This window comes from Medicago truncatula, chromosome 3 (genome assembly GCF_003473485.1).
Source record: "Medicago truncatula cultivar Jemalong A17 chromosome 3, MtrunA17r5.0-ANR, whole genome shotgun sequence".
Lineage (NCBI taxonomy): Eukaryota > Viridiplantae > Streptophyta > Magnoliopsida > Fabales > Fabaceae > Medicago > Medicago truncatula.
The window spans coordinates 52,954,674-52,977,267 of record NC_053044.1 but is presented as its reverse complement, the minus strand read 5'-3'; the positions used below and the strand labels follow the sequence as shown (position 1 = coordinate 52,977,267).

General features: G+C 34.6%; 4 protein-coding genes across 8 annotated transcripts; 3 read left to right on the top strand and 1 right to left on the bottom strand.

The window, feature by feature from the left end:
- Window positions 1-331: 331 nt before the first annotated feature.
- On the top strand, window positions 332-3,492 carry LOC11436615 (phospholipase D alpha 1). The gene is made up of 4 exons (XM_003603359.4): window positions 332-525; window positions 771-836; window positions 939-2,805; window positions 2,916-3,492. The coding sequence occupies exons 1-4, from the start codon at window positions 436-438 to the stop codon at window positions 3,359-3,361; spliced, it is 2,469 nt and encodes an 822-aa protein (XP_003603407.1). The 5' UTR covers window positions 332-435; the 3' UTR covers window positions 3,362-3,492.
- A 630-nt stretch (window positions 3,493-4,122) lies between these two features.
- LOC11436057 (uncharacterized) lies at window positions 4,123-10,649 on the bottom strand. Of its 2 annotated transcripts, XR_003010306.2 has the most exons (6): window positions 9,884-10,649; window positions 9,706-9,783; window positions 8,995-9,151; window positions 8,791-8,919; window positions 5,034-5,723; window positions 4,123-4,605 (listed from the first exon to the last, which is right to left on the bottom strand). XR_003010306.2 is itself a non-coding variant. In XM_039831831.1 (2 exons), exons 1-2 carry the CDS (start codon window positions 5,300-5,302, stop codon window positions 4,341-4,343), a joined length of 534 nt encoding a protein of 177 aa, XP_039687765.1. In that variant the 5' UTR covers window positions 5,303-6,080; the 3' UTR covers window positions 4,123-4,340. The 2 variants fall into 2 exon arrangements, 1 of the variants encoding a protein (XP_039687765.1); XM_039831831.1 differs by lacking the exons at window positions 8,791-8,919; window positions 8,995-9,151; window positions 9,706-9,783; window positions 9,884-10,649 and having other exon boundaries at window positions 5,034-6,080.
- A 361-nt stretch (window positions 10,650-11,010) lies between these two features.
- On the top strand, window positions 11,011-14,802 carry LOC11426765 (phospholipase D alpha 1). Its single transcript, XM_024777776.2, has 6 exons — window positions 11,011-11,227; window positions 11,316-11,446; window positions 11,677-11,757; window positions 11,901-12,930; window positions 13,124-13,951; window positions 14,188-14,802. The coding sequence occupies exons 2-6, from the start codon at window positions 11,351-11,353 to the stop codon at window positions 14,631-14,633; spliced, it is 2,481 nt and encodes an 826-aa protein (XP_024633544.2). The 5' UTR covers window positions 11,011-11,227; window positions 11,316-11,350; the 3' UTR covers window positions 14,634-14,802.
- Window positions 14,803-17,391: 2,589 nt separating this feature from the next.
- On the top strand, window positions 17,392-20,662 carry LOC11436056 (uncharacterized). 4 transcript variants are annotated; one of them, XM_003603352.4, is made up of 6 exons: window positions 17,392-17,609; window positions 17,721-17,797; window positions 18,628-18,890; window positions 19,169-19,256; window positions 20,253-20,319; window positions 20,414-20,662. In XM_003603352.4, exons 2-6 carry the CDS (start codon window positions 17,739-17,741, stop codon window positions 20,465-20,467), a joined length of 531 nt encoding a protein of 176 aa, XP_003603400.2. In that variant the 5' UTR covers window positions 17,392-17,609; window positions 17,721-17,738; the 3' UTR covers window positions 20,468-20,662. The 4 variants fall into 4 exon arrangements, with proteins under 4 accessions (XP_003603400.2, XP_024635638.1, XP_003603401.1 ...); XM_024779870.2 differs by having other exon boundaries at window positions 17,394-17,609; window positions 17,715-17,797; XM_003603353.4 differs by having other exon boundaries at window positions 17,397-17,609; window positions 18,623-18,890.
- Window positions 20,663-22,594: the final 1,932 nt, after the last annotated feature.

Below are 22,594 nucleotides of genomic sequence, written 5' to 3'. Positions count from 1 at the left end.
AACTGCATAACAATAATAAAATAATAATAATAATATGATACACACTTTCACAAATTAATTAATTCAAATGGCTTCCTCAACAAACAAACATACAAAAACTAATTCAAACGGTAACTTGGCTTGTCAAAACGGGCTTCTAGTCCATTCCAAGTAAGCTAAAGCAAGTGCTTCTTACAAGTCAAGAAGGTAAATGATTATGGTTTTTGTCCTCCAAAGAGACTTCTCTTTCTTGAAACAAAATATTCCCTAGATTCTTTCTTCATGTCTCTGTCCTGTCCACATATAAATATGTGAATAACAACTTAAAGATACCTTTATTTCATTACATACATTTACCAAAGAAATAGTTCCCGTTTTTTCAGCCATTATTCCTCTCCAGCAGCACCCTACATTTTGTAAAAAATTGAATTTTAATTTAGGAAAGTGTGACACAAAATGCCTCAGCTGCTACACGGAACACTTAAGGTAACCATAAGTGAAGTTGATAGGTTACAAGCTGGATGTAATTTGGATTTCATTCGAAAGGTATGTTCATAAAAAATCTCTCCAGTGTTTTAATAATTAAAGGGAAAAACAAGAGTTTAAATTCATAAATGGCAAAATATATTATGCTGTATTGGAAAATGCTAACTAATAAGCACACACTTTTTAAAGACTTTAAATAATAGGAGTAATTGTTATGAAAATTTGTGTATTCAATGAATTGGAAATTCATTTAATTTAATCTGTGGCACTGTATTTTTTCTTCTGTCAAATATTGTGGAATAAAGGGAACAACACACAAGGGGAAGAGATTTCTAGCCCAAGTCAAGGGTTGTATCTTGTGCCGGCCTGAGGTACACATTTTCACCAAACTTTCTACCACTTTTATGCACTTCTTCGTTTTAATGCAAAATAGTTTCTTCAAAACTTAACATGCAAAACCACTTGTGATGAAGATTGTTGGGACAAGACTCTATGCAACAGTTGATTTAGATAAAGCAAGGGTTGGACGAACCAGAATGATAGGGAATCAACCCTCAAACCCGAAATGGAATGAGACCTTTGAAATCTATTGTGCTCATTACATATCAAACATTGTATTCACTGTCAAAGATGATAATCCGATTGGTGCAACTCTAATAGGAAGAGCTTACATCCCTTCTGAAAAAATTCTCAAAGGACCGATAATTGACAGATGGGTTGAGATATTAGACGAAGAAGATCATCGTCCTGTACCAGGCGGTTCTAAAATTCGTGTCAGCATGCAATTCTCTAGTGTCATTGAGGATAGAAAATGTCTATGGTCTCAAGGAATACACATGCCATTTTTGGGAGTTCAGCGTACATTTTTCGACCAGAGACAAGGTTGTAGTGTTACTTTATACCAAGACGCTCACGTCCCTGAGAGTGTTCATCCGTGGATTCCAATATCTGGAACAAAATATTATGTACCTGGAAGATGTTGGGAAGATATTTACAATGCCATTATGAATGCTAAAGTCTTTATTTACATAACTGGTTGGTCTGTTCATACAGAAATAACCTTGATTAGGGACCCAAACAAGACAACAGAAAGTAGTATCACCCTAGGAGAAATGCTCAAGAAAAAAGCCAACGAAGGTGTTAATGTTCTTGTGCTTGTTTGGGATGACAGAACCTCTGTTCCGGCTTTTAAGAAAGACGGTTTGATGGGAACACATGACCAAGAAACTGCAGAGTATTTTAAGAACACAAAGGTACATTGTGTTTTATGTCCGCGTAACCCTGATGGTGGAAAAAGCATAGTTCAAGGTTTTGAAACTTCAACTATGTTCACTCATCACCAAAAGACTATAGTTGTTGATGGCCATCATGTTGAAGCATCGCAGAAGCGAACAGTTATCAGTTTCATAGGCGGTATTGATCTTTGCGATGGAAGATATGATACAATGGAACATCCTTTGTTTTCAACATTGAATACAATCCATCATGATGATTTTCATCAACCAAATTTCCCAGGTGCTTCTATTAAGAAAGGTGGTCCTAGAGAACCGTGGCATGATATTCACTGCAAGCTAGAAGGACCTATTGCATGGGATGTGTTGTACAATTTTGAGCAGAGGTGGGAAAAGCAAGTTGGGAAGCAATTCCTATTCCCAATTGAAGTGCTTGATAGAATTCTAATCCACCCTTCTGATGCAATGCTATCAGAAGAAGATGGCGAAACTTGGAGTGTTCAGTTGTTTAGATCCATTGATGGTGGTGCTGTTTCTAACTTCCCTCAAGCACCAAATGAAGTTATAGAATTAGGCCTTGTTAGTGGAAAAGACAACATCATTGATAGAAGCATTCAAGATGCCTATATAAATGCTATACGAAGAGCAAAAAACTTCATCTACATTGAAAATCAGTATTTCCTAGGGAGTTCCTATGGTTGGCATTCAACTGATATTAAAGTTGAGGATATTGGTGCATTGCATCTCATACCAAAGGAGTTGTCATTGAAGATCATTAGCAAAATTGAAGCCGGAGAGAGGTTTGTCGTGTATGTGGTGATTCCAATGTGGCCAGAAGGTATACCTGAGAGTGCATCAGTTCAGGCAATATTAGATTGGCAAAGAAGGACCATGGAGATGATGTATACTGAGATTGCTGATGCCATAAAAAAGAAGAACATTGAAGCACACCCTCGTGATTATTTGACATTTTATTGTCTTGGTAAAAGGGAGAGTAAGAAAGATGGAGAGTACACTCCTCCAGAGGAACCAGCGCCTGACAGTGATTATCATAGAGCACAAAAGTCTAGAAGATTCATGATCTATGTTCATTCCAAGATGATGATAGGTAAGATGCTAAATAATCCTATAATATATATTTGGCATAATTTACATTTTTGAGCATCGAATTGTGCATAGAGACTAACATTGATTGTTTGCTTTATTTTGTTCCTGTAGTGGATGATGAATACATAGTGATTGGTTCAGCAAACATAAACCAAAGATCAATGGATGGTGGAAGAGACACAGAGATTGCAATGGGTGCATTTCAACCTCATCATCTAGCATCCACATCCAATGGCTCACAAAGACCACAAGGTCAGGTATATGGCTTCAGGAGAGCATTATGGTATGAACACATTGGAGATAACAGCGATGATTTTGACGAGCCTGAAAGGCTGGAATGTGTAAAACTTTTGAACCGCGTTGCTGAGAGGAATTGGAAATTATACTGTGATGATGCATTAGATGAAAGTGTAAATACTCACCTTTTGCGATATCCTGTTGAAGTGGGTGAAGATGGAAGTGTAACATCACTTTCAGGGATGCAATATTTTCCTGATACAATGGCTTTGATTCTTGGTTCAAAATCTGATTACCTTCCTCCCATACTTACCACCTAGCTAGCTAGCACAAGGCTTGACGGCCAATACATGTTATACGTATGTTCATTCAAACATAAAAACCTTGCGCGTGTGTCTATATAACGTGTGTACATTTTCATTTGGAGCAAATATTTGTTGATTTGCACCCACATTGCTAATTTACCTTCACTTTATTATAAACACTAGCTGAAAAAACATAACCTTGTTTTTATTTTTATTTTTATAAAACTTTGATTTTGATAAGTATATGTATAATGTTTGTGACTTTTAAATTATCATAAATCAAGTTTATCGTTTTCAATCACACCAACAATAATTATGCAACAATGAACTATATATTGGAGTAGAGAAAAAAAATGACCATTAATTTAATTAAAAAAAAATTAAATGGTAATGTTTATAAAAAAAATTGTCCATAACAAACACTTACATCCCCTCATTTTATTTTTAATATTTAAATAATATAAAAACCCACAAATAATAGCATGGTGCTAAATAAGGAATGACTCTCCAACCCATTGTTGATGGTCTTAGATCAGATTGGTTCGTTTAAGTGTGATGCTTACTTTGAGTGACATGTGTCACTTGCTCTCTTTAAATAGCATAGCATATGATACTTTCATAATCTATTAATTTCTTCCTAAAATGTAATTTGATCTAAAATCACTTTAAAATTTGACAATTTTGATTCACCCATTACATATTTGGTTTAAAATTGGATGGTTTTGTAGGGATTTTTTTTTTACAATTTCATGAATGTTGATTTTTTTTCTTCATAATCATATATCACATCATTTAAAACATATCACATCACCAATTTTTTAGTTAAAAAAATTATACATGGACCAAGATTGTCATAATTTTAAATAGGGCGACCTCTGCAAAATGTTGAAATATGGGAACTAAAATTGCAATAAAGTCATTCATTTATCTATCTATCGTGTTGATTGGAGTTGGGGCATAAGATTGGGGAGAACTAGTGCTTCCTTTTTTTTCTCTACACCTTCAAATTGTGTTTTCCATCTTTCTTTGTCTTACCATCAAGGATGTGCTTTGATTTCATCTTGACTGATTTAACAAGAAATAAGAGCTTATCTTTATCTTCTTTTTTTGAGTTAACAACAACCAATCCTTCTTTCTTATCCTTCTGCATCATGCCATAGCCAGAGTCTTCAAAAGACATTTGCATTACTTTGGGAACTGATAGTTCCATTTGACCCTTCTGCTTGTGTGCTAGCTGCTGCCTGGCATATGCAGCACTCCTGATAACATCCACAATTAAAAGTTAGTTTTCTATATGAAAAGAAAAACAGCATATACAATCAACTTGAACTGCAGAAAATACATTGTAGATGCCATTTCAACGTCACCTTGAAGTTAAGCAAGAGAATAGTATCGGATGATCGGTTATGAACAAATTTGAGTACTCTAAAGTGAATATTAAATACACTCATGATTTATTATACATGTGCTAACAAGATAAACCATTGATGTTTTCATCAATGGTGGGTGGATATTAAGTGAGTTGCTTGCTGTAGAAAATCCGAACCGAATAGGAGTTAAGCGATAAAAAGTAAAAACATGGTAACTGACAAATTATAATTAGTAATCAATTAAAGTTTGGTTGGCAGCTGTTTGTAATAACTTTAATAGTAGCAACTATACACTGTTTATAAAACACAGAAAATACCTTTTATATTGTGGATCGGTGGGATCAATAGCATAGTCAGGAGAGAAAAGAAGTGCAACAAAACGTTGATCATCACTATATGTACTGTTTGGTACTTTACCCTCATCAATAATAACATTCTCCTTCCCCATTTTGTCCTTCCTTTTTTTAAATTTTAGATTATATCCCTTGAGACCAGTTTCTATCCCCTTGTCATCAGGAAGCAATAGTTCAAGCTTTGTCAACAGCAACCATATCCATGTGTTGGAGGTTATTATGATCTTTGTCATTTTTACTCATTTGTGCTTTCTTCCTCTTCTTAACACAAGGTTCCTCAATGAGGAACTCATCTGCTTCTTCATTAGCTTGTTGATCACTATCATCATCTGATGAATACTTCAATTTATTTTTCTTGGCCTTCTTTTTCTCACGCCTTTTCCTCCGAAATTCTTCCCAAACTGTTTCCGATCTTTTGTCCTTCTTTTCCGTTAATTTTTTATTTAGACATTCCAATCCTGAATGGAAGGTCACCTCCATCTCTTGGCTAGCGTCATGTTCAGCATCTTCATTTGAACCATTGCCTGAATAGACCAAACTAAGATACATATCTTGTTTTCTAGCCTTCTCATCAAGCTGATCATCAGTCTCACTGTTATCATCACTTTCACTCGCATCAGAAGCCAAGTATTCTTTCTATTCCAACTGAGCAAGCTATTAAAGCAGAAGGGAAAAGAAGAAAAAAGTACATTTCAGTATGAAACAAATTTCAAAACATAAATATAAAAAACAATACATGAGTATATGAATGCTTCCCGATTTATATGTAACAATTTCTCAAAAAAAAAAAATGTAACAATCAACAAAATAGACACATGTACAAGATACATCAATACTGCAAGTTATTCGCACACTTAAGCATGTTATAAAGAGAGTTTGCAACTAGTCAGCTTATATGTATGTGCATGACATGGATATTTACAGACATAGATCACTGAAGGATTGATTATATTTCCAACGCAAAAAAAAATTGCATTGAATGATAAAACAACGACAAAAGGTATGTTGCACACAAGGTAAGCTGGTTCAGGGGATATTGAGCCTAATTTTGAAATTTATCTATTAAATTGGAGAAACGAGGGCGTAAGATGTTTCTGAAGGCTTCCCCTAGTAAAGCACAAGCTTTTCTGTGAAGTGTGAACCATGACTAAGGGAAGGCCTTGCAAGATTAAGGTAAGAGGTATTATTTAGAATACAAGCAGCTGCTAGTGGAATGGAATGAACAATGACTTTTGTTTAATCCAATACTCTTGTAGTTACTTTTCACAATTGTGGACCTTATTATGTTTAACATAATCTATTGGTGGATGCTGCTCCAGCAAGGATGCAACAACATAATTCCTATAGGTAAAAAGTATAGTATAATGACCATTGAACTGACTCCATCTTGAAGATTTACCCCAAGGTTAAGCATACTATTCACACAAGTGGTCATCTGTGGTCCATGATCCATTCAAAGCTTAGTCCTTGTGTTAATTGTTTTTCCATTCATGAGAAAATAGTCTACTTGCTGATGCATTCAAATGTCTCAATGTTATCAGTTCGTGCCACCAATAAACAAATTTTTTTATCATCTGATTTAACATAAGTATTCATTTTGAAAATGAAGTCACAACAGAAGCTCCATAATGATTTACACAATTATTGGACATTTTCATATTTGGATAGAACCTTTCGATTATAGTTGATACTACTGCATAATAGCAAGAACTAGGTCCGTTACGTCACATTTCCAAGGGTGCAGTTGATCTTTCCTATCTCACGAGCAATAGTTAAAAGTACTTTTGACTCTAATTTGATAAGAAACCGTCCAATTTAAAGGCATTCTTGAAAGATATCACTAAAATCATTGCACCTGATAGTTCATCATCCCACTTTCTTTGATAATACATCCGCTTCAACAACATAGATAGATGTTTAATATCTCAACATTGGCAAGTTCAAAATCAATCCCTCGAGAGAGGGAAAGGCATAGCATAAAAAATCGACAGAGTCGATTTGATATTCGGGTTAAAGGTGTCAAGTCAAACGCTCCACAAATTTGGTTATCCTATAAAAGGCGATGACCCGATTCCATTTTGGGCTTACGGTTCCCTTCAAACTGTAAACCCTGCGGGGATTCAGGCCATCAACATTTATAGAATCACGAAGGTTGTGGAGCATTTGGCTAGGAACCTTCAACCCAACTATCAAGTCGAACTATCAAATTTTTTAAGCTATGGCTCTCCTTGTCTCCCGAGGGATTGATTATGCACTTGCCAATATTGATTATGCACTTGTTGAAGAAGATGCATTATAAAAGAAAGTGTGATGATGAATTAGCAAGTGTGATGGTTTTAATGATATCTGTCAAAAATGCCTGTAAATTTGGATGGTTCCTTAACAAATTAGAGTCAGAAGAACTTTTAACTATTGCTCCTGAGATAGGAAAGATCTATTGTACATTCAGAAACGTGATAAGTAATGGATCTACTTCTTGCTATTCTGCAATAGTATCAACTATAACAGAAAGTTTCTATCCAGATATGAATTAGGGACCAATAATTGTGTCAATCGAAGCCAAGCTTGAATATGGAGCTTCTGTTGTCGACTTCATCATCACAGAATAATTATGATCAATCAGATAATAAAAAAATTGTTTACCGGTGGCACAAATTGATATCATTGAGACATCTGAATGACTCGGCAACTTTTCCTCAAGTTGTGTGTCAGTTTGATGGTCATTATATTATACTTGTTGCTTATATGAATTATGTTGTTGCATACTTGTCGGAGCAGCATCCACCAGTCCACCAAATTATGTTCACCTTAATAAGGTCCACATTTGATATGTCCAATCCTAATAATAAATTTTAGGACTTTATTCTTTATCTGTACATGAGTAGCATTTTTTTTTTTAAAAAAAAGAGAAGAAAAGAAAATGCTAGCAGGTAAGGGGAAATGTTAGTTTACATGGATAGAGACCTGGACCTACTCAAACTCCTTAGATGTCCCTTAGCTCACCAACTGAGCTACCTATATGGGCCGAGTAACATTTTCCTTACTACAAGCTTGAGGACAAAGTGTCTCATTAGGAAGCTAAGTACTGATAAAAACCCATGAATATTAAGGAGAAAGATGTGACGTGATGGATGTGGAATTATAAGTAATAGCTAATAGAGAGAAAATGAAAAGGTTTTGATAGAACTGTTACTGCAGTTAAGTTAGTTAGTTAGTTGTGGCTAAAATAGGGAGTTTGTTAGAATAAATAGATGATACATGTTGCCTATAAATAGAGAGTAGTGATTGGAAATCTATTTTATCATTTGTATAGACTTGGGGCCTTTTTGGCATTAGGAGAGTCCAAACTCTCTCGAATACCGTGGGAGTTTATTCATTCCAATATAGTTTTACTAACTTTCTTTTGTCTAGTCAATTGGTTCCCATCAATTGGTATCAGAGGCTAGTTGGTGTGTGATTCAGTTGTTGGGGGTATCTGGTGAGTGGAAACTACGGAGTTAGGCTAGAAACAGTTGAGACTTTCGGGAGAGGACTCTCAAATTTCCCAGACCATGTATTTCCTTGTTTCTGCATTTCCTATTGTCTTAAGAAACCAAGACCTGATATCATGGTGATGCAAGCTTGGATTTCCACAATTAATATAGTGAATTACAATACTATATTTTACCCCATTTTTTATGTTATCCATCAGATGTTTACCATAGGCTAGGGCAGTGCTGACCTGCTCATCAGTAAATTTTCGACTCAAGGTCCTTTTGCGAAAGGGATCATCATCCTCCCAATCAAAATCAACTTTACTGTGCTGAAGTGCTCGAGGACCGAAATCTTTGACTACGTAGTTCGTAGGTACCTGAGTATTGGAAGGAGTTAAAATCAACCAATTATTATCATACAGCATAACTAAGCATTTACAAATGTTTTATACCTTTGTCACAACATCCATAGGCTCCTGCTTGAATTCCCAAATGTCAGGAATAAACCTTAAATCAAATGGACTAGATAAAAACTCAAGACCATTACATTCTTTGTAAATGTGAGCTGCTGTGGTACTTGAGTCACATTCCACCACAGCATGATAGAACCTGCAGAGGCAGATAAGGAACTAAGTTGCAGGATTATAAAAGAGGAAAAAAGAGAGGTGCACATATGGCATAGTAAACATAAATAATACAATATTGAACCAGGAATGCAGAAAAAGTTATAATTCTAAGATATACATTGCGGATACGAGTATACTTATCATCGTTACGGATAAAAAATCTATGCTGTGGAAGAAAATTAATAATCTGAATTACACGTGAGACATAGGTCTTGACTTATGAAATACGAAAGTGAATCATGTTTGCCTTCACAGCTTACCATGTATTTTTGGGAGTGTAATCCTCTATCAAATAAAGGATGCACAACACTAAAACATATTAGACCACAACGACCACATGCTACATTACAAGAAAAGAGGACAAAAAAGGTAGGAAGAAGAAAAAAGAATGATGTTGTCTTATTCACCATGTTTACACATTACTTTTGAGTGTTAAAGTATGTTTGGAACATCATGCAATACTTACAGCTTGATATAATGAATTCTTAAAGGGAAGTTTAACAATATTAAATTCCAAATGTTGACTTACATACACACCTTCACATAGTTCCAGTCCATGTAGACAACAGCCAGCCTATGAGTATCTTTCTCAATCACTGATACCTCTTCGTGTTCCTATTTTATAACAACAACAACAACACTAATAATGATTAAAAAGAAGTGATAGATTTGAAAATACCAGACGAGACATTTCGAATTTTGCTCATAACAGTACCTGCATCAGTATCTTCATCTGTAGTAGAATTTGATTCATTCTCTACTCCTTTAACATGCTCCTCCATCAATCCCTCTTGTTCTTCTTCTACTTTGTAGTAATGGCGAAGAAAATCAGATTTAAAAGTGAGGTTGTTTTCTACGGGCACCTCTCTTGTCGAAAAAGAGGGTCTGTGAGCACTCCTACAAACCGAGGATCATTGATAAGCTTCTTCTTCCTCTTCTTATGTTGTTTTTCTTTCATTGAAAACAACAACCACGACTTCATACCAAATATGTGTTGTAACAAAATCTTAGTTTCACCTGCAACAATTTTTTGACACCACTTTATTTACCTTTTGTCGAATTATCGGCCTTGATAACACAAAAAGAAGGTGTGTAGTAGGTTAACCTAACCCTAATTTCACAGTTTAAAGTGTTTTCGATCCTATAGTAGGCTAACTTACTTGGATTTTGATTTTCTTTGATGTAACACCAGACGCTTTAAGAGTTATACGCCTTTCGATCTCAAGTCAGCGACCGAGATCGTTTATATCAATCTTTTAACTTTATTAATTTCAACCGTTTGATCTACAATTGACAATCGAGATGCGATCCTGGTGAGAATTGGAGCAAAACGTAATTGATAGCATGATATTTATAGAGGTGCGTAATAGACAAGTTTTACAAAAAGAAGGTGATGGTGAATGCAAATTGCAATGTGTATATTTTGGTACGTACGAATGATATTGCACCAAAAAGAAGTTCTACGTTGAGTGTTGTATTGTGATATGGGCGTAATTTTTTACGATGTCTTTTGCCAAAAAAAAAAAAAACCCTCCAATTTTATTGTTTTTGACTCCTAATTACACCCTCCGTCGAAAGAGTAATTGTGAGTCATTTTATTGTTAATGTTGTATAGAAAAGCGTAAGCAATTTCAATATGACAATATGTTTATTGGTTATTTTACCAAAGGACCAATTCCCATGAGTCAACTCCAATCAGTACTCATAGCATGAGAGGGAAGATGCATGAACAAAGTGATATTGAAATATTAGTTAAATGGTAACCTGGTTCTTTCTTGCAGAATACCTCTTCCTTGAAAGTTAAGGCTGGAACTGATTCCAACATACTTGTGAAAATATAAATTAAAGGAATCACCCTTTAAACTTACAAATGTTACATAAACATCTCTTCCTTGACTTGAGAGTTTAAGACAATAGATTGATCAGATTCTCCCCTCTCCTTTCCCATCTTTAAGTCTCTGCCTATAAATATACCAATTCAAACCAAACCAATGCCTTCATCATAAGGATAACGACAATATCATCATCAAAATTTTCCCTCCTTAACCTCCATCTCCATGTAAGTACTCTTACTTATTACGTCTACATGAAAATTTCACTTTTGCATTATTTCATATATGTATGACACTTGTTTTGATTGCACAAAGCAAGGGTAAAAGAAACATAAACTATATATAACGTCATGTTGCACTTACTACACGGGAAGCTCGATGTGACTATATATGAGGTCGATACACTACAAACTCTTGCCGGATGCAATTTCGATCTCTGCAACAAGGTGCCCTTAATCACAACATGTCTCTATGTTAATTTTCCAATTTCGTTTTAAGTAGATTGACTTAAGCTTCTCAATTTTAAAATTGTTATCATATTTATTAAAATCCTTTTTCCAATGAATTTGTCATCACACAAAGTGTACTTATATTTTTGTACAAGTCAAGTTTAAATTGCATTATAGTACAGTCTCTGTGTATTTGTTGATTTCGGCTTTCAAATTTCGTAAACAAGGGAACATGCACAAGCATGGGGAAGAAAATTCTGTCACAAGTCAAGAGTTGTTTTCTGTGTCAATGGCAATGCAAGCCAGAGGTATATCTTCACATATTATTTTATTTCCTTGTTGACTATATAATATGTAATGTAATTATGTAACATACTTCATTATTTTTCTAATCACATAAAGTTCCCTTTATACATTCTAACACCTAACAACATTTAAAAACATTTCACAGATTATTGGGATGGGTCTATATGCAACAGTTGATTTAGACAAAGCAAGAGTTGGAAGAACTAGAATGATAGGTAGCCCCAAATGGAACGAAACCTTTCACATTTACTCTGCACATTCAATCTCCAACATTATATTCACTGTCAAACAAGATAACCCCATTGGAGCAACTCTAATTGGAAGAGCTTATGTTCCAGTTGAACAAGTCATAAAGGGCAACATAGTGAATACATGGGTTAATATATTAGATGTAGATCATCATCCAATACAAGGCGGTTCCAAAATTCATGTTCAAATACAATTCTCACATGTTAAAAATGATCCAAACTGGTCACAAGGACTAAAGAGTCCAGGATATCAAGGAGTTCCTCGCACATTCTTTAAACAAAATAATGGTTGCCAAATTACTCTTTACCAAGATGCACATTTTCTAGATGGTTCTGTTCCGTATATTCCATTGGATGGAGCAGAACGGTATGTGCCGGGAAAATGTTGGGAAGATACTTGCAATGCAATTAATGATGCTAAGCATTTTATTTGCATAACTGGTTGGTCTGTTTACACGGAAATAACCTTGATTAGAGATCCAAACGAGTCAACAAGAGCAACCATCACTCTTGGGGAGCTTCTTAAGAAGAAAGCCAATGAAGGTGTTAATGTTCTTATGCTTGTTTGGGATGACAGAACTTCTGTTCCTGACTTTAAGAAAGATGGCTTGATGGCAACTCATGATCAAGAAACAGCAGAGTATTTTAGAAACACAAATGTCCATTGTGTTTTGTGCCCGCGTAACCCTGGTGATGGAAGAAGTATAGTTCAAGGTTTTGAAATTTCAACTATGTTCACTCATCACCAGAAGACTATAATTGTTGACAGCAAAGTCGCTAGTTCTGCACAATGGGAGAAGAGAACAATCACAAGTTTTGTTGGTGGTATTGATCTTTGTGATGGGAGATATGATACCATGGAACATCCTTTGTTTTCAACTCTGAATACAATTCATCATGATGATTTTCATCAACCAAATTTCCCAGGTGATTTTGGAACTAGTTTTATAATTAATCACATAAAAGATATGTTTGATACATAGATATAATATTACAATCATATATTAGTGTAGAAGTCAAATAAACATATGAGCATGCATATCTACAATCTTATTAGGACTTAATTACGAAATGTTGGTTTATCAAATATAATTAAATAAAATATAAAATATTCCAACAGGTGCTTCTATTAATAAAGGTGGTCCTAGAGAGCCATGGCATGATATTCATTGTAAACTAGAAGGACCTGTTGCTTGGGATGTGTTGTGCAATTTTGAGCAAAGATGGGAAAAGCAAGTTGGAAAACAATTAATTCCACTACCTTCGAGCATGTTTCGTGAATATGATATTGCTCGTGTATCGAATGTTGCCACGGCAAATCAAAACAATACATGGAATGTTCAGTTGTTTAGATCAATCGATGCTGGTGCTGCTTCTGGCTTCCCTCAAGATCCAACAGAAGCCGCCGAAAAAGGTCTTGTTACTGGAAAAGATAACATCATTGATAGAAGCATTCAAGATGCCTACATAAACGCTATTCGACGAGCTAAGAATTTCATCTACATTGAAAATCAGTATTTTCTAGGTAGTTCATATGGTTGGAAATCGTCTGATATTAAAGTTGAGGATATTGGTGCTTTGCACCTCATACCAAAAGAGTTGTCGCTGAAGATTGTTAGCAAGATTGAAGCTGGAGAGAGATTTTCTGTGTACATTGTCATTCCAATGTGGCCAGAAGGTATACCTGAAAGTGCTTCAGTTCAAGCAATATTAGATTGGCAAAGAAGGACTATGGAGATGATGTATTCTGACATTGCTGAAGCCCTTCAAAGAAAGGGGATCAGAGCCAACCCAAGAGATTACTTGTCATTTTATTGCCTTGGAAACCGAGAGGGTAAGAAAATGAATGAATATACTTCTACAGAAGCACCAGAACCTGACAGTGATTATAGTAGAGCACAAAATTCTAGAAGATTCATGATATATGTTCATGCCAAAATGATGATAGGTAAGGGATCCAACATAAATATCATCTGTTTCTATTTACATTTATTAGTGACACTGCTAACTATTTTACAACTGTTCCCGAAGATATTTGAACTTACTTCGTTCATTGAGATTACATGATCAAATTCTTACCATTGAATTGACACTTTCCAATTAATTAGCACATACGCCTTTGCAAAAGAAAATTTATTAACACATTCTTGTGATTTATTTTTGTTTTTTTGCTTCTTCACTCAGTTGATGATGAATACATAATCATTGGTTCTGCCAACATAAATCAAAGATCAATGGATGGTGCAAGAGACAGTGAGATTGCAATAGGTGCATTTCAACCAAACCATATAGCAACCAATAATAGACCACCAAAAGGACAAATATATGGATTTAGACGTGCACTATGGCATGAGCACCTTGGAGATATTGGTAATACAAGCTTCTATGAAAATCCAGAAAGTTTGGATTGCATTAACCTTGTAAATGGTTTTGCTAAGACCAATTGGGACATATACTCAAAGGATGCATTTGATGAATACAGATCATTTCATCACCTCATGCAGTATCCAATACAAGTAACCAACAATGGAACCATAACAGCTCTTCCAGGATTTGAATGTTTTCCTGATACTAAGGCTAAGATTCTAGGTTCCAAATCTGAGTACCTTCCTCCAATTCTCACCACCTAACCATGTGGAGAGAAACTGAATGTGCATGCATTCAAGTAAATAATTATCATTGCTGATTAATTCTATCAAGTAACACCTTGTTTTAAGCAGGAATCTTTGATGTATTTATCACAAATCTACTACTATAAAATTTGAAGTTAAAAAAAAATTTAATTACATGATCCTTAAACATACTAGTTACTCCTATCCTATGATCAAAATCATGGATTGAGTATGATTTGTTATTTTCTTATAAAAATGTACGATATAGATAGTGAGAGTTATAATATCATGAACCTTAAATTTTGTTAACAATTGGCATCATTTTAAATGAACTCACAAGTGCCATGCAATACGAACATTACAACCAACAAGTATATAAGATAGATCACACTATAATGTTAACCGAGACTCGTTGCACCTTTGAGATTTATACATATTATTGTGATAGATAACTCCGCAACCACCTTCTTCTCTAAGAATAATATGTATTTGAAATATGTTTAACACATGGATTGAAGTTTTTTAAATAACAAATGTTAATTATTATGTTAACATTTTTTCCTTAGCCATGATTCCAACTTTATACTTTTAACTTTCTAATCTCTTACTCAAATAATTGAGTTAACCATTCCCCTTCTTTTATTTCCTTTACATAAAATTTGTTAAAGTATCTTAGACGTATCGTATTCTAAATTTTAAAATTTTCGTATATCGTCACGTATCTAGACTTCATAGGGATCTAGAGCTGTCAAAACGGGCGGCCCGGCCCGTCTAGGGCCGGCCCTAACGGGCTTCGGGCTTTATCGGGCCGGGCCAAAAAGCCCGGTTGAAAAACGGGCTTGAAATATACTACACGGGCTGTGGGTTTAACGGGCCGACCCGTATTAAAAATTATATTTTTTTAAAAAAAAAAAGTACTATAAAATACTCCTATAATTTTTTTTTATATAAATAATATTTTTAATATGTTTAAATAATGCCTAGAACAAATATAAATTGTAAACATTTTTGTACAAACGTCGTAAACTAAAACGGCGAGGAAAACAATTTTAAATAAATTAGACACATTATGGTTATAGATATTTATATTTTCGATTTTTAAAATTATAAATAACGAAACGAGTAAATATAATTTTATATCTTCTTATATATTAAAGTTAACAAGTAAGCCCTAATTTTAACCTAAACCCTATTGCATAATTTTACTGTTTTAACCCTAATCTTCTTATATATTAAAGTTAACAAGTAAGCCCTAATTTTAACCTAAACCCTATTGCATAATTTTACTGTTTTAACCCTAATGTTCACACCTAATCTCCTATTTTCATGAACAATCCTATTGCTCTCACCTAATCTTCTTATATATTAAAGGTAACCCGTAAGCCCTAATTTTAACCTAAACCCTATTGCATAATTTTACCGTTTTAACCCGAATGCTCACACCTAATCTTATATTTTCATGAACAACCCTAATGCTCACACCTAATCTCATATTTTCATGAGCCATAATTTTAACCTAAACCCTGTTGCATAATTTTACCGTTTTAACCCTAATGCTCACACCTAATCTTATATTTTCATGAACAACCCTAATGCTCACACCTAATCTCATATTTTCATGAGCCCTAATTTTAACCTAAACCCTGTTGCATAATTTTACCGTTTTAACCCTAATGCTCACACCTAATCTTCTATTTTTATGAATAACGCTAATGCTCACACCTAATCTCCTATTTTCATGAACAAAGCAAATTGGCATCGCTTTATTTCCCCTATTTCTTCAAAACAAATCGCCCTATTTCTTCAACAAAACAAATCGCCCTATTGAAATAAAAGGGTTTTGAAAGATTATAGCAACATTTTTTTTTTGTTAATATTACACTTTTCATCCAAATTAGAACTGAACTCTCTTTGTTAAATATTTACCACAAAATGCACCTGAATTTTGCAATCTATTTAAACAGGTGGAAGAAACATTTCAACAAACAGTTAAAGGGTATCATTTACGGTAAAGACCAAATATTCGATAAAAGGAAAATTATTTAAATAAAACATTTTACATGTTGAGTTTAAGAATGAACTATTTTTAGGTACATAATATAATTTTTACAAAAGAATGAAGTAAAATTTTTTCAAAAAAAAAAAGAAAAATATGAAGTAACATACCAATAATATAATATTGACATATAATTTTAACAAAAGAATGAAGTACCACACGATTGATAAAAATTAATATTTTTTTGGTGAATAAGCGTGGTGTCTGAGGTTCGAATTCCAACATCTGCATATATTTGGGACCACATATTTCATTCTCTTTGATATGCATTGAGATTTGTTTTTGTCTACTATATCTACAATGTATATGACCCGTGCGGCAGTACGGGTGGAAAGTCTAGTTACATGTATATTTGTGTTAATTCATTGAATTTTCACTTTTATTTATTACTTTGATAATCAACTAAGTAAAAAATTATTTGAAAAATATATATAATTTATAAGATTTTTTTTGTTATGCGGGCTAGCGGGCTTTTTAAGGCCGGACTAAAAAGCCCTATTAAAATTCAGGCTCAATATTTAAGGCCCAAACCCTATAATTAATCGGGCTAAACGGGCCGGTCCATACAGCCCGACCCGTTTTGACAGCTCAATAGGGACCATAGTCTGTTTAAGGGACCCCATTGAAGAGTGATGCTTGTTGTTGTACTAACTGGGATGAGTTGTCATATGTTAATTGGATAAAGTAAAAGAATACGATGACTCGCCAAAAGAAGCAAAAGGCTTTGGCAAAGAGTGAATGAATGGGACAAGGAAGTGAAAGTAAAAGCACGCAATTGGCATAAACAAAAAGTCCATTGATCTTATCCAATCCAAAGTATGATATGATATGAGAGTCCAATACAAGGCACAACAAACCTTTTTGATTTTTGATTTGAAAACCAAAACCCAAACAAACAAACCTCTGCAATTCATCCAACCAACCATGTCATCTTTGAGGTTTCTTTACTCTTTACTCTTAATAGTTTTTTTTTAGGTTCATTTATTTACTGAAATAGTTTGTTTATTCTCTTCATTAAATTCTGAAAGATTGTTTATGTTAAGTTTCAGGTGACGGTAGATCTGTAAATGCATATGATCGGTAGATATGTTCCATCGTGGCTCTGTCACATTCTCGACTGCATGGGGTACGTCAATCGTTTTACTTTTCTCATCTTCTGCTATTTGCCTTTCCCAACTTAAACCCAATTTTTCTACTAAATATCATTAATTTTTGGTAAAAAATTGAATAAAAATTCAAAGGAACTGTTTTTAATCACCTCTTATAGTTTTTATTGGGAAAAAACCCAAATCCCACGTGGGATGAGATAGTTAAGACTCACCTTATGGACCTGTTCTGTAAGGATGAGTTAGGCTCCAAATTTCAACAAGTTTCAATTACGAACTTGAGCTTGTAATTTTCACCTCTCTTAAGCTTGGGTACAACTTTGGTTGATTTTCATTGTAGCACGGATATGGAAACGGACACCGACACGCAGAGACCGCTAATAATTTGAGAAAATCACATAATTTAGTGTAATTATATGTGTCAGTGTCGGACACGCCTAACCTGAGGAACGTCCATGCTTCATAGTTAATTTTTGCCTCTAATAACTTATCACGCAAGTCGAACATTTGTTGTAATTGACTGTAGTTTGTAACAGAATAACCAAAATCAGAATTCAGAACTTTGACCTGTTCTTTTATCGTGCAAACGTGAAAGACTACGAGGAAATTCATATTTTCAATGTGTTAATTGGTCTGAGAAATCTCCAACAAACTATCATACCAAAATATTCAACAGACGAGGATACCTACAGATTATGCTATTAAATCTGTGTTTATGATCAAATCAAGTTTTTTATCATCAATGTCGTCTTCATTTAGACCAAGCTGGTAGACTGATTATTATTTATAGTTATTAGTTAATAGTTGTGTTAATCATGATTGTGGTTAAACCTGCTTTGCAACAGAGCAGAGGTTGTCTTGGATGTTTCTCAAAACCCCTTGTTATTTCAATGGGTGAGGCCGATGCATCTAAGGGACTAAAAACTCAAGCCCAAACAATGAACAACGACAACAGGTCTGATGATTTTTTTTGGAGCAGCAGTGCTATTGAATTGGATCACGGTGCAATTCAGTCCCAGAGAAGCATTTCATCCATTTCCGTGTCAAACCATCCTTCTGATCCTCAAAGTAGTGATGGCATTCAGACTGATTCTCCAGAATTTGTCAATCATGGCAAGTTTGCTGTTATATTTCAGTTTATCTATTATCACCCCTCTATTTGCATATGTTATTTTAAATTTTGTTTCTTTTATCTTGATGGAATCGCTTTAAATATATGTGGTTGCTTTCTGTTCATGCTGCTTAAAGTTAAAAACTAGTGTCTAAGCTATTCTTTGATCTTTTTATTTTTTTCTTCTATCGATTTTATAGGATATCCTTGTCTTTTTATTACATTTTGTTCCATCTTTATCAACTGTTTGTAATAACGACGTAAATTTTGATGTATGCAGGTCTTCTTCTGTGGAACCAAACAAGGCAACAATGGGTTGGAAATAAAAGGTCCGGGCGTCCAAAACAAGTTGGGGAACCCAAACTAAGGTAGATAAATATAAGGTTTCTGCATGAAGTTTCAAGTATTGAATTGTAAAATGAACAGATTAACATTACTAGGGCAAGTACAGTATTGCATGATTTTTCCATTTGATCATTTATGCCCTTGCATGATGTATGGTATGGAGTGTTGGACGGTTAAGAATCAACATGAAAATCAAGTAAGTGTAGCGGAGATAAGGATGTTGCGTTGGATTGGATGAGTGGTAAGACTAGACGAGATAGGATTGGGAATGACACCATTAGAGAGAGAGTTCAGGTAGCACCTATAGTAGAAAAGATGGTAGAAAATAGGCTTAGGTGGTTTGGGCATGTAGAGAGAAGACCAATAGATGTTGTAATACAAACAGTAGATCAGATGGAGGGGAGTCTGATTAGAAGATGTAGAGGAAGACCTAGAAACTATTAGGAAAGATTTAACGGTTAATGAGTTGGGTCCAAATATGGTTTTGGATATAATATTATGGCGTAATTTGATCCATGTAGCCGACCCTACTTAGTGGGATAAGGCTTGGTTGTTGTTGTTGTATCATTTATGCCCTTGCCTGTACATTTTTTTCCGTACTGTCTGTGCTTATTCTCTTTTACTAGGTTTCTGCAATATACATTGTACAATTATCGAACAGAACATTTCTCCTTTTTTCATTGCTTAGACCATAAAAATCTTTTGCAAAAAATGCATGAGTGATAAGGTGCAACAACAGTCTCATAACAAGTAGAGAAATTAATTGAGAGGTGGAGGGAGTTAAACTTGGTTTATAGCTTAGCAATAGCATTCAGTTCAAATTTCGAAGTTATCCCACCCTCCTGTCCTAATTAACATCTCCTAATTTCCCATGATTCTATTTTTGGAAAATCATTCAAAAAGTTATAGTAATAAATAAGTTCACAGTTTTGATGTTTTTTTGTTTTCATAATTGGGACCAGAAGGCGTACTTTTTAAGATCTTTTGTCAAGTTCTAATTTTCAGTTTTATGTTCCTAGTTGGAATGCCACCTACGAGAGTCTACTTGGGACTAACAAGCCTTTTCCTGAGCGCATTCCTCTTGGAGTAAGTTCTTTCATTCAAACTTGTTTTTTTATCTGCTCATTTTCTGGTATACATGCTCCCTAACCGCAACTGATGGTAATATCATTCGTGACAGGAAATGATTGACTTTCTTGTTGATATATGGGAATTAGAGGGCATGTATGATTGAACAGGCGAAACAGGTTTTTATTCCCCTCTAGATTTTGCAGGAGAGGGAAGGTGTGGTATTCATCCTCCTAATGTTTATTGGATAGTTGTAAATGAGTTAACTATGTCTAGTTGTTTTTATTTTTTCTGTGTGGTGCGTTCTACATTTAGTAAGATTATTACATCAACTGTGTGATGCTTCCTGATTTTCTATTAAGTTGGTTTATGAACAAACAATCTGCACCAAAGTAGGTACCAAGTCTTTTTGTGTAAACCAAATATCTTCCGCGCGTAACTGCGGAGACTAATCCCTCAACTTAGACAAGCTTCACTCCTAAGCGCTGCTACCCTATAGGTGTTATGTTTTCACGGGAAGGACACTTGTATTTATGATCTCGGACCAATGCCTCCAAGATTAACATTTCCTTCCGATGCTGCCGCTGCCGTGGGAATCATCTCATATCGTGACATCGGTGAGGCTTTGATGAAGAAATTTCACAAAGTTGTTCTGTTTTCAGGTGCGGGTGCTAATTCAATGCTGCTGTATTTTTTTTTTCCACAACTAAGCAGTTGTGGATCATAGTTTGTCTATCATAATTGAATGACTCACATTTTAAGTCCATGATCTCAGTCAAAATACACAATATTGAATTGTTAGCTGTCTGATCTTGATCGAATAGTCTGCAATTCAGGACTATAGAGAATCAATTCTTTGTTTTCTACCTCAGTGATGATCTCCAAGATGGAATGGAACATATAAAAAAGACAGTATGATTTGATTATAAATATTATTATTGTAGTTTCAATTTTTGTCATAAAGGAAACATGTAATGATGTTCTTTTATATATATTTGATAATATGATAAAAAAAAATAAAAAATAAAACTGAGTCATTATACGATGCTTCAATCTAAAAAAATTCAGAATATTATCGTCTATATATTCTTTCATTGCATGCATATGGTCACCCCCTTAGATATTCCAAAACATTTTTGTTGACCATGAAAAGCATTTTTGAACATATGTTATTTGAAAGAAGCATCCTACGGAGGATATGCAAAGAAAGTCAATAAACGTATGTATAAAACCATTTTTAATTTTATCCTTGAGACAAGTTCTAGGCCCACCGTGGACCGTACCTAAAAATCATCTAAAGTAGTTGTCTTTCTTATTCTTATATAAAAGAATTCTGCTCTTCACCCTGTACATTTTGTTCGCGTCCTGCATTTTTTCCAAATATAACCCTGCGTGAGTTAAGTCACACAGCGAGACTTAACTCACGCACCTCACAAGCTCTGCGTGACTTAAGTCACGCACCACTGAGCTTATGCGTGAGTTAACTTGCGCAAGTTGGTCGGTGGTAAAAACTGAAGCACAAACGTTTCTTGGACGGTAGTCAATGATTTTGATTAGATTTTACACGTTTTTCTTAAGTTTTTCACACGTTTTTGAACCTCATTAAGTGTCATATACCTTATACCACCTATAAAAACCCTCACATACTTCCTCTTTTCCTCACATTTTCTCCTCCCACTCTCTACCCCTCTTTCTCTTCTTCTTCTTTGCTTCTATAGTCTCTAGGATCTTTGTACCCCTTTAGGTAAATACCAGTGGCTTTTGTGGGAAGTAGTGGTCTGTTAGGTTGGGGAAAAAGACATCATCCCTTGAGGTAAAATTAGATTTGCTTCCTTTTACTTCCAAAATCTTTTTACCCACGGTAAAAAGAATCAATATGGGGTATAAAAGAAACCAAATTTAAATTTAACTCAAGGGGTCTTGATGTCGTTTTCCCCAACAGGACGGATCACTGTTTTTCCCAAGAGCGATTGGCATATACCGAAGAGGGTAAAATATATGTATTATATAATGTAATGTTTGAATCATATTAATAAAATGAGAGTTTTTTTTTTTAACAAGCAAAAATGGAATATATATTAACCACAAAAAGCAACTCCTCTAGCACAAGATGTGCCAAAAGAATTACTAAAGGAACATAGTTTCAATTACACAACCATCAAACAAACCATTATGTGATACCCAAGCATTGAAACAGGCTCGAACACCACCTATTGATGCCAAACTTAAAGGTAGCCTTCTTGGCTTTCATCCAGGCTAAAGGCATATATTTCACTTTATATAACAACCTGGG

Excerpts from the sequence above, each read along its gene's own strand:
- LOC11436615 (XM_003603359.4), top strand. The coding sequence starts at position 436 with ATGCCTCAGCTGCTACACGGAACACTTAAGGTAACCATAAGTGAAGTT. Across the intron at positions 837-938 it reads GTATCTTGTGCCGGCCTGAG|ATTGTTGGGACAAGACTCTA; the intron begins GTACACATTTTC and ends CTTGTGATGAAG. Across the intron at positions 2,806-2,915 it reads TCATTCCAAGATGATGATAG|TGGATGATGAATACATAGTG; the intron begins GTAAGATGCTAA and ends TTGTTCCTGTAG.
- LOC11436057 (XM_039831831.1), bottom strand. The coding sequence starts at position 5,302 with ATGACAAAGATCATAATAACCTCCAACACATGGATATGGTTGCTGTTG. Across the intron at positions 4,606-5,033 it reads ACCGATCCACAATATAAAAG|GAGTGCTGCATATGCCAGGC; the intron begins GTATTTTCTGTG and ends GGATGTTATCAG.
- LOC11436056 (XM_003603352.4), top strand. The coding sequence starts at position 17,739 with ATGCATATGATCGGTAGATATGTTCCATCGTGGCTCTGTCACATTCTC. Across the intron at positions 17,798-18,627 it reads CACATTCTCGACTGCATGGG|AGGTTGTCTTGGATGTTTCT; the intron begins GTACGTCAATCG and ends GCAACAGAGCAG. Across the intron at positions 19,257-20,252 it reads GTTGGGGAACCCAAACTAAG|TTGGAATGCCACCTACGAGA; the intron begins GTAGATAAATAT and ends TTATGTTCCTAG.
- LOC11426765 (XM_024777776.2), top strand. The coding sequence starts at position 11,351 with ATGTTGCACTTACTACACGGGAAGCTCGATGTGACTATATATGAGGTC. Across the intron at positions 11,447-11,676 it reads ATTTCGATCTCTGCAACAAG|GGAACATGCACAAGCATGGG; the intron begins GTGCCCTTAATC and ends TTCGTAAACAAG. Across the intron at positions 11,758-11,900 it reads AATGGCAATGCAAGCCAGAG|ATTATTGGGATGGGTCTATA; the intron begins GTATATCTTCAC and ends AACATTTCACAG.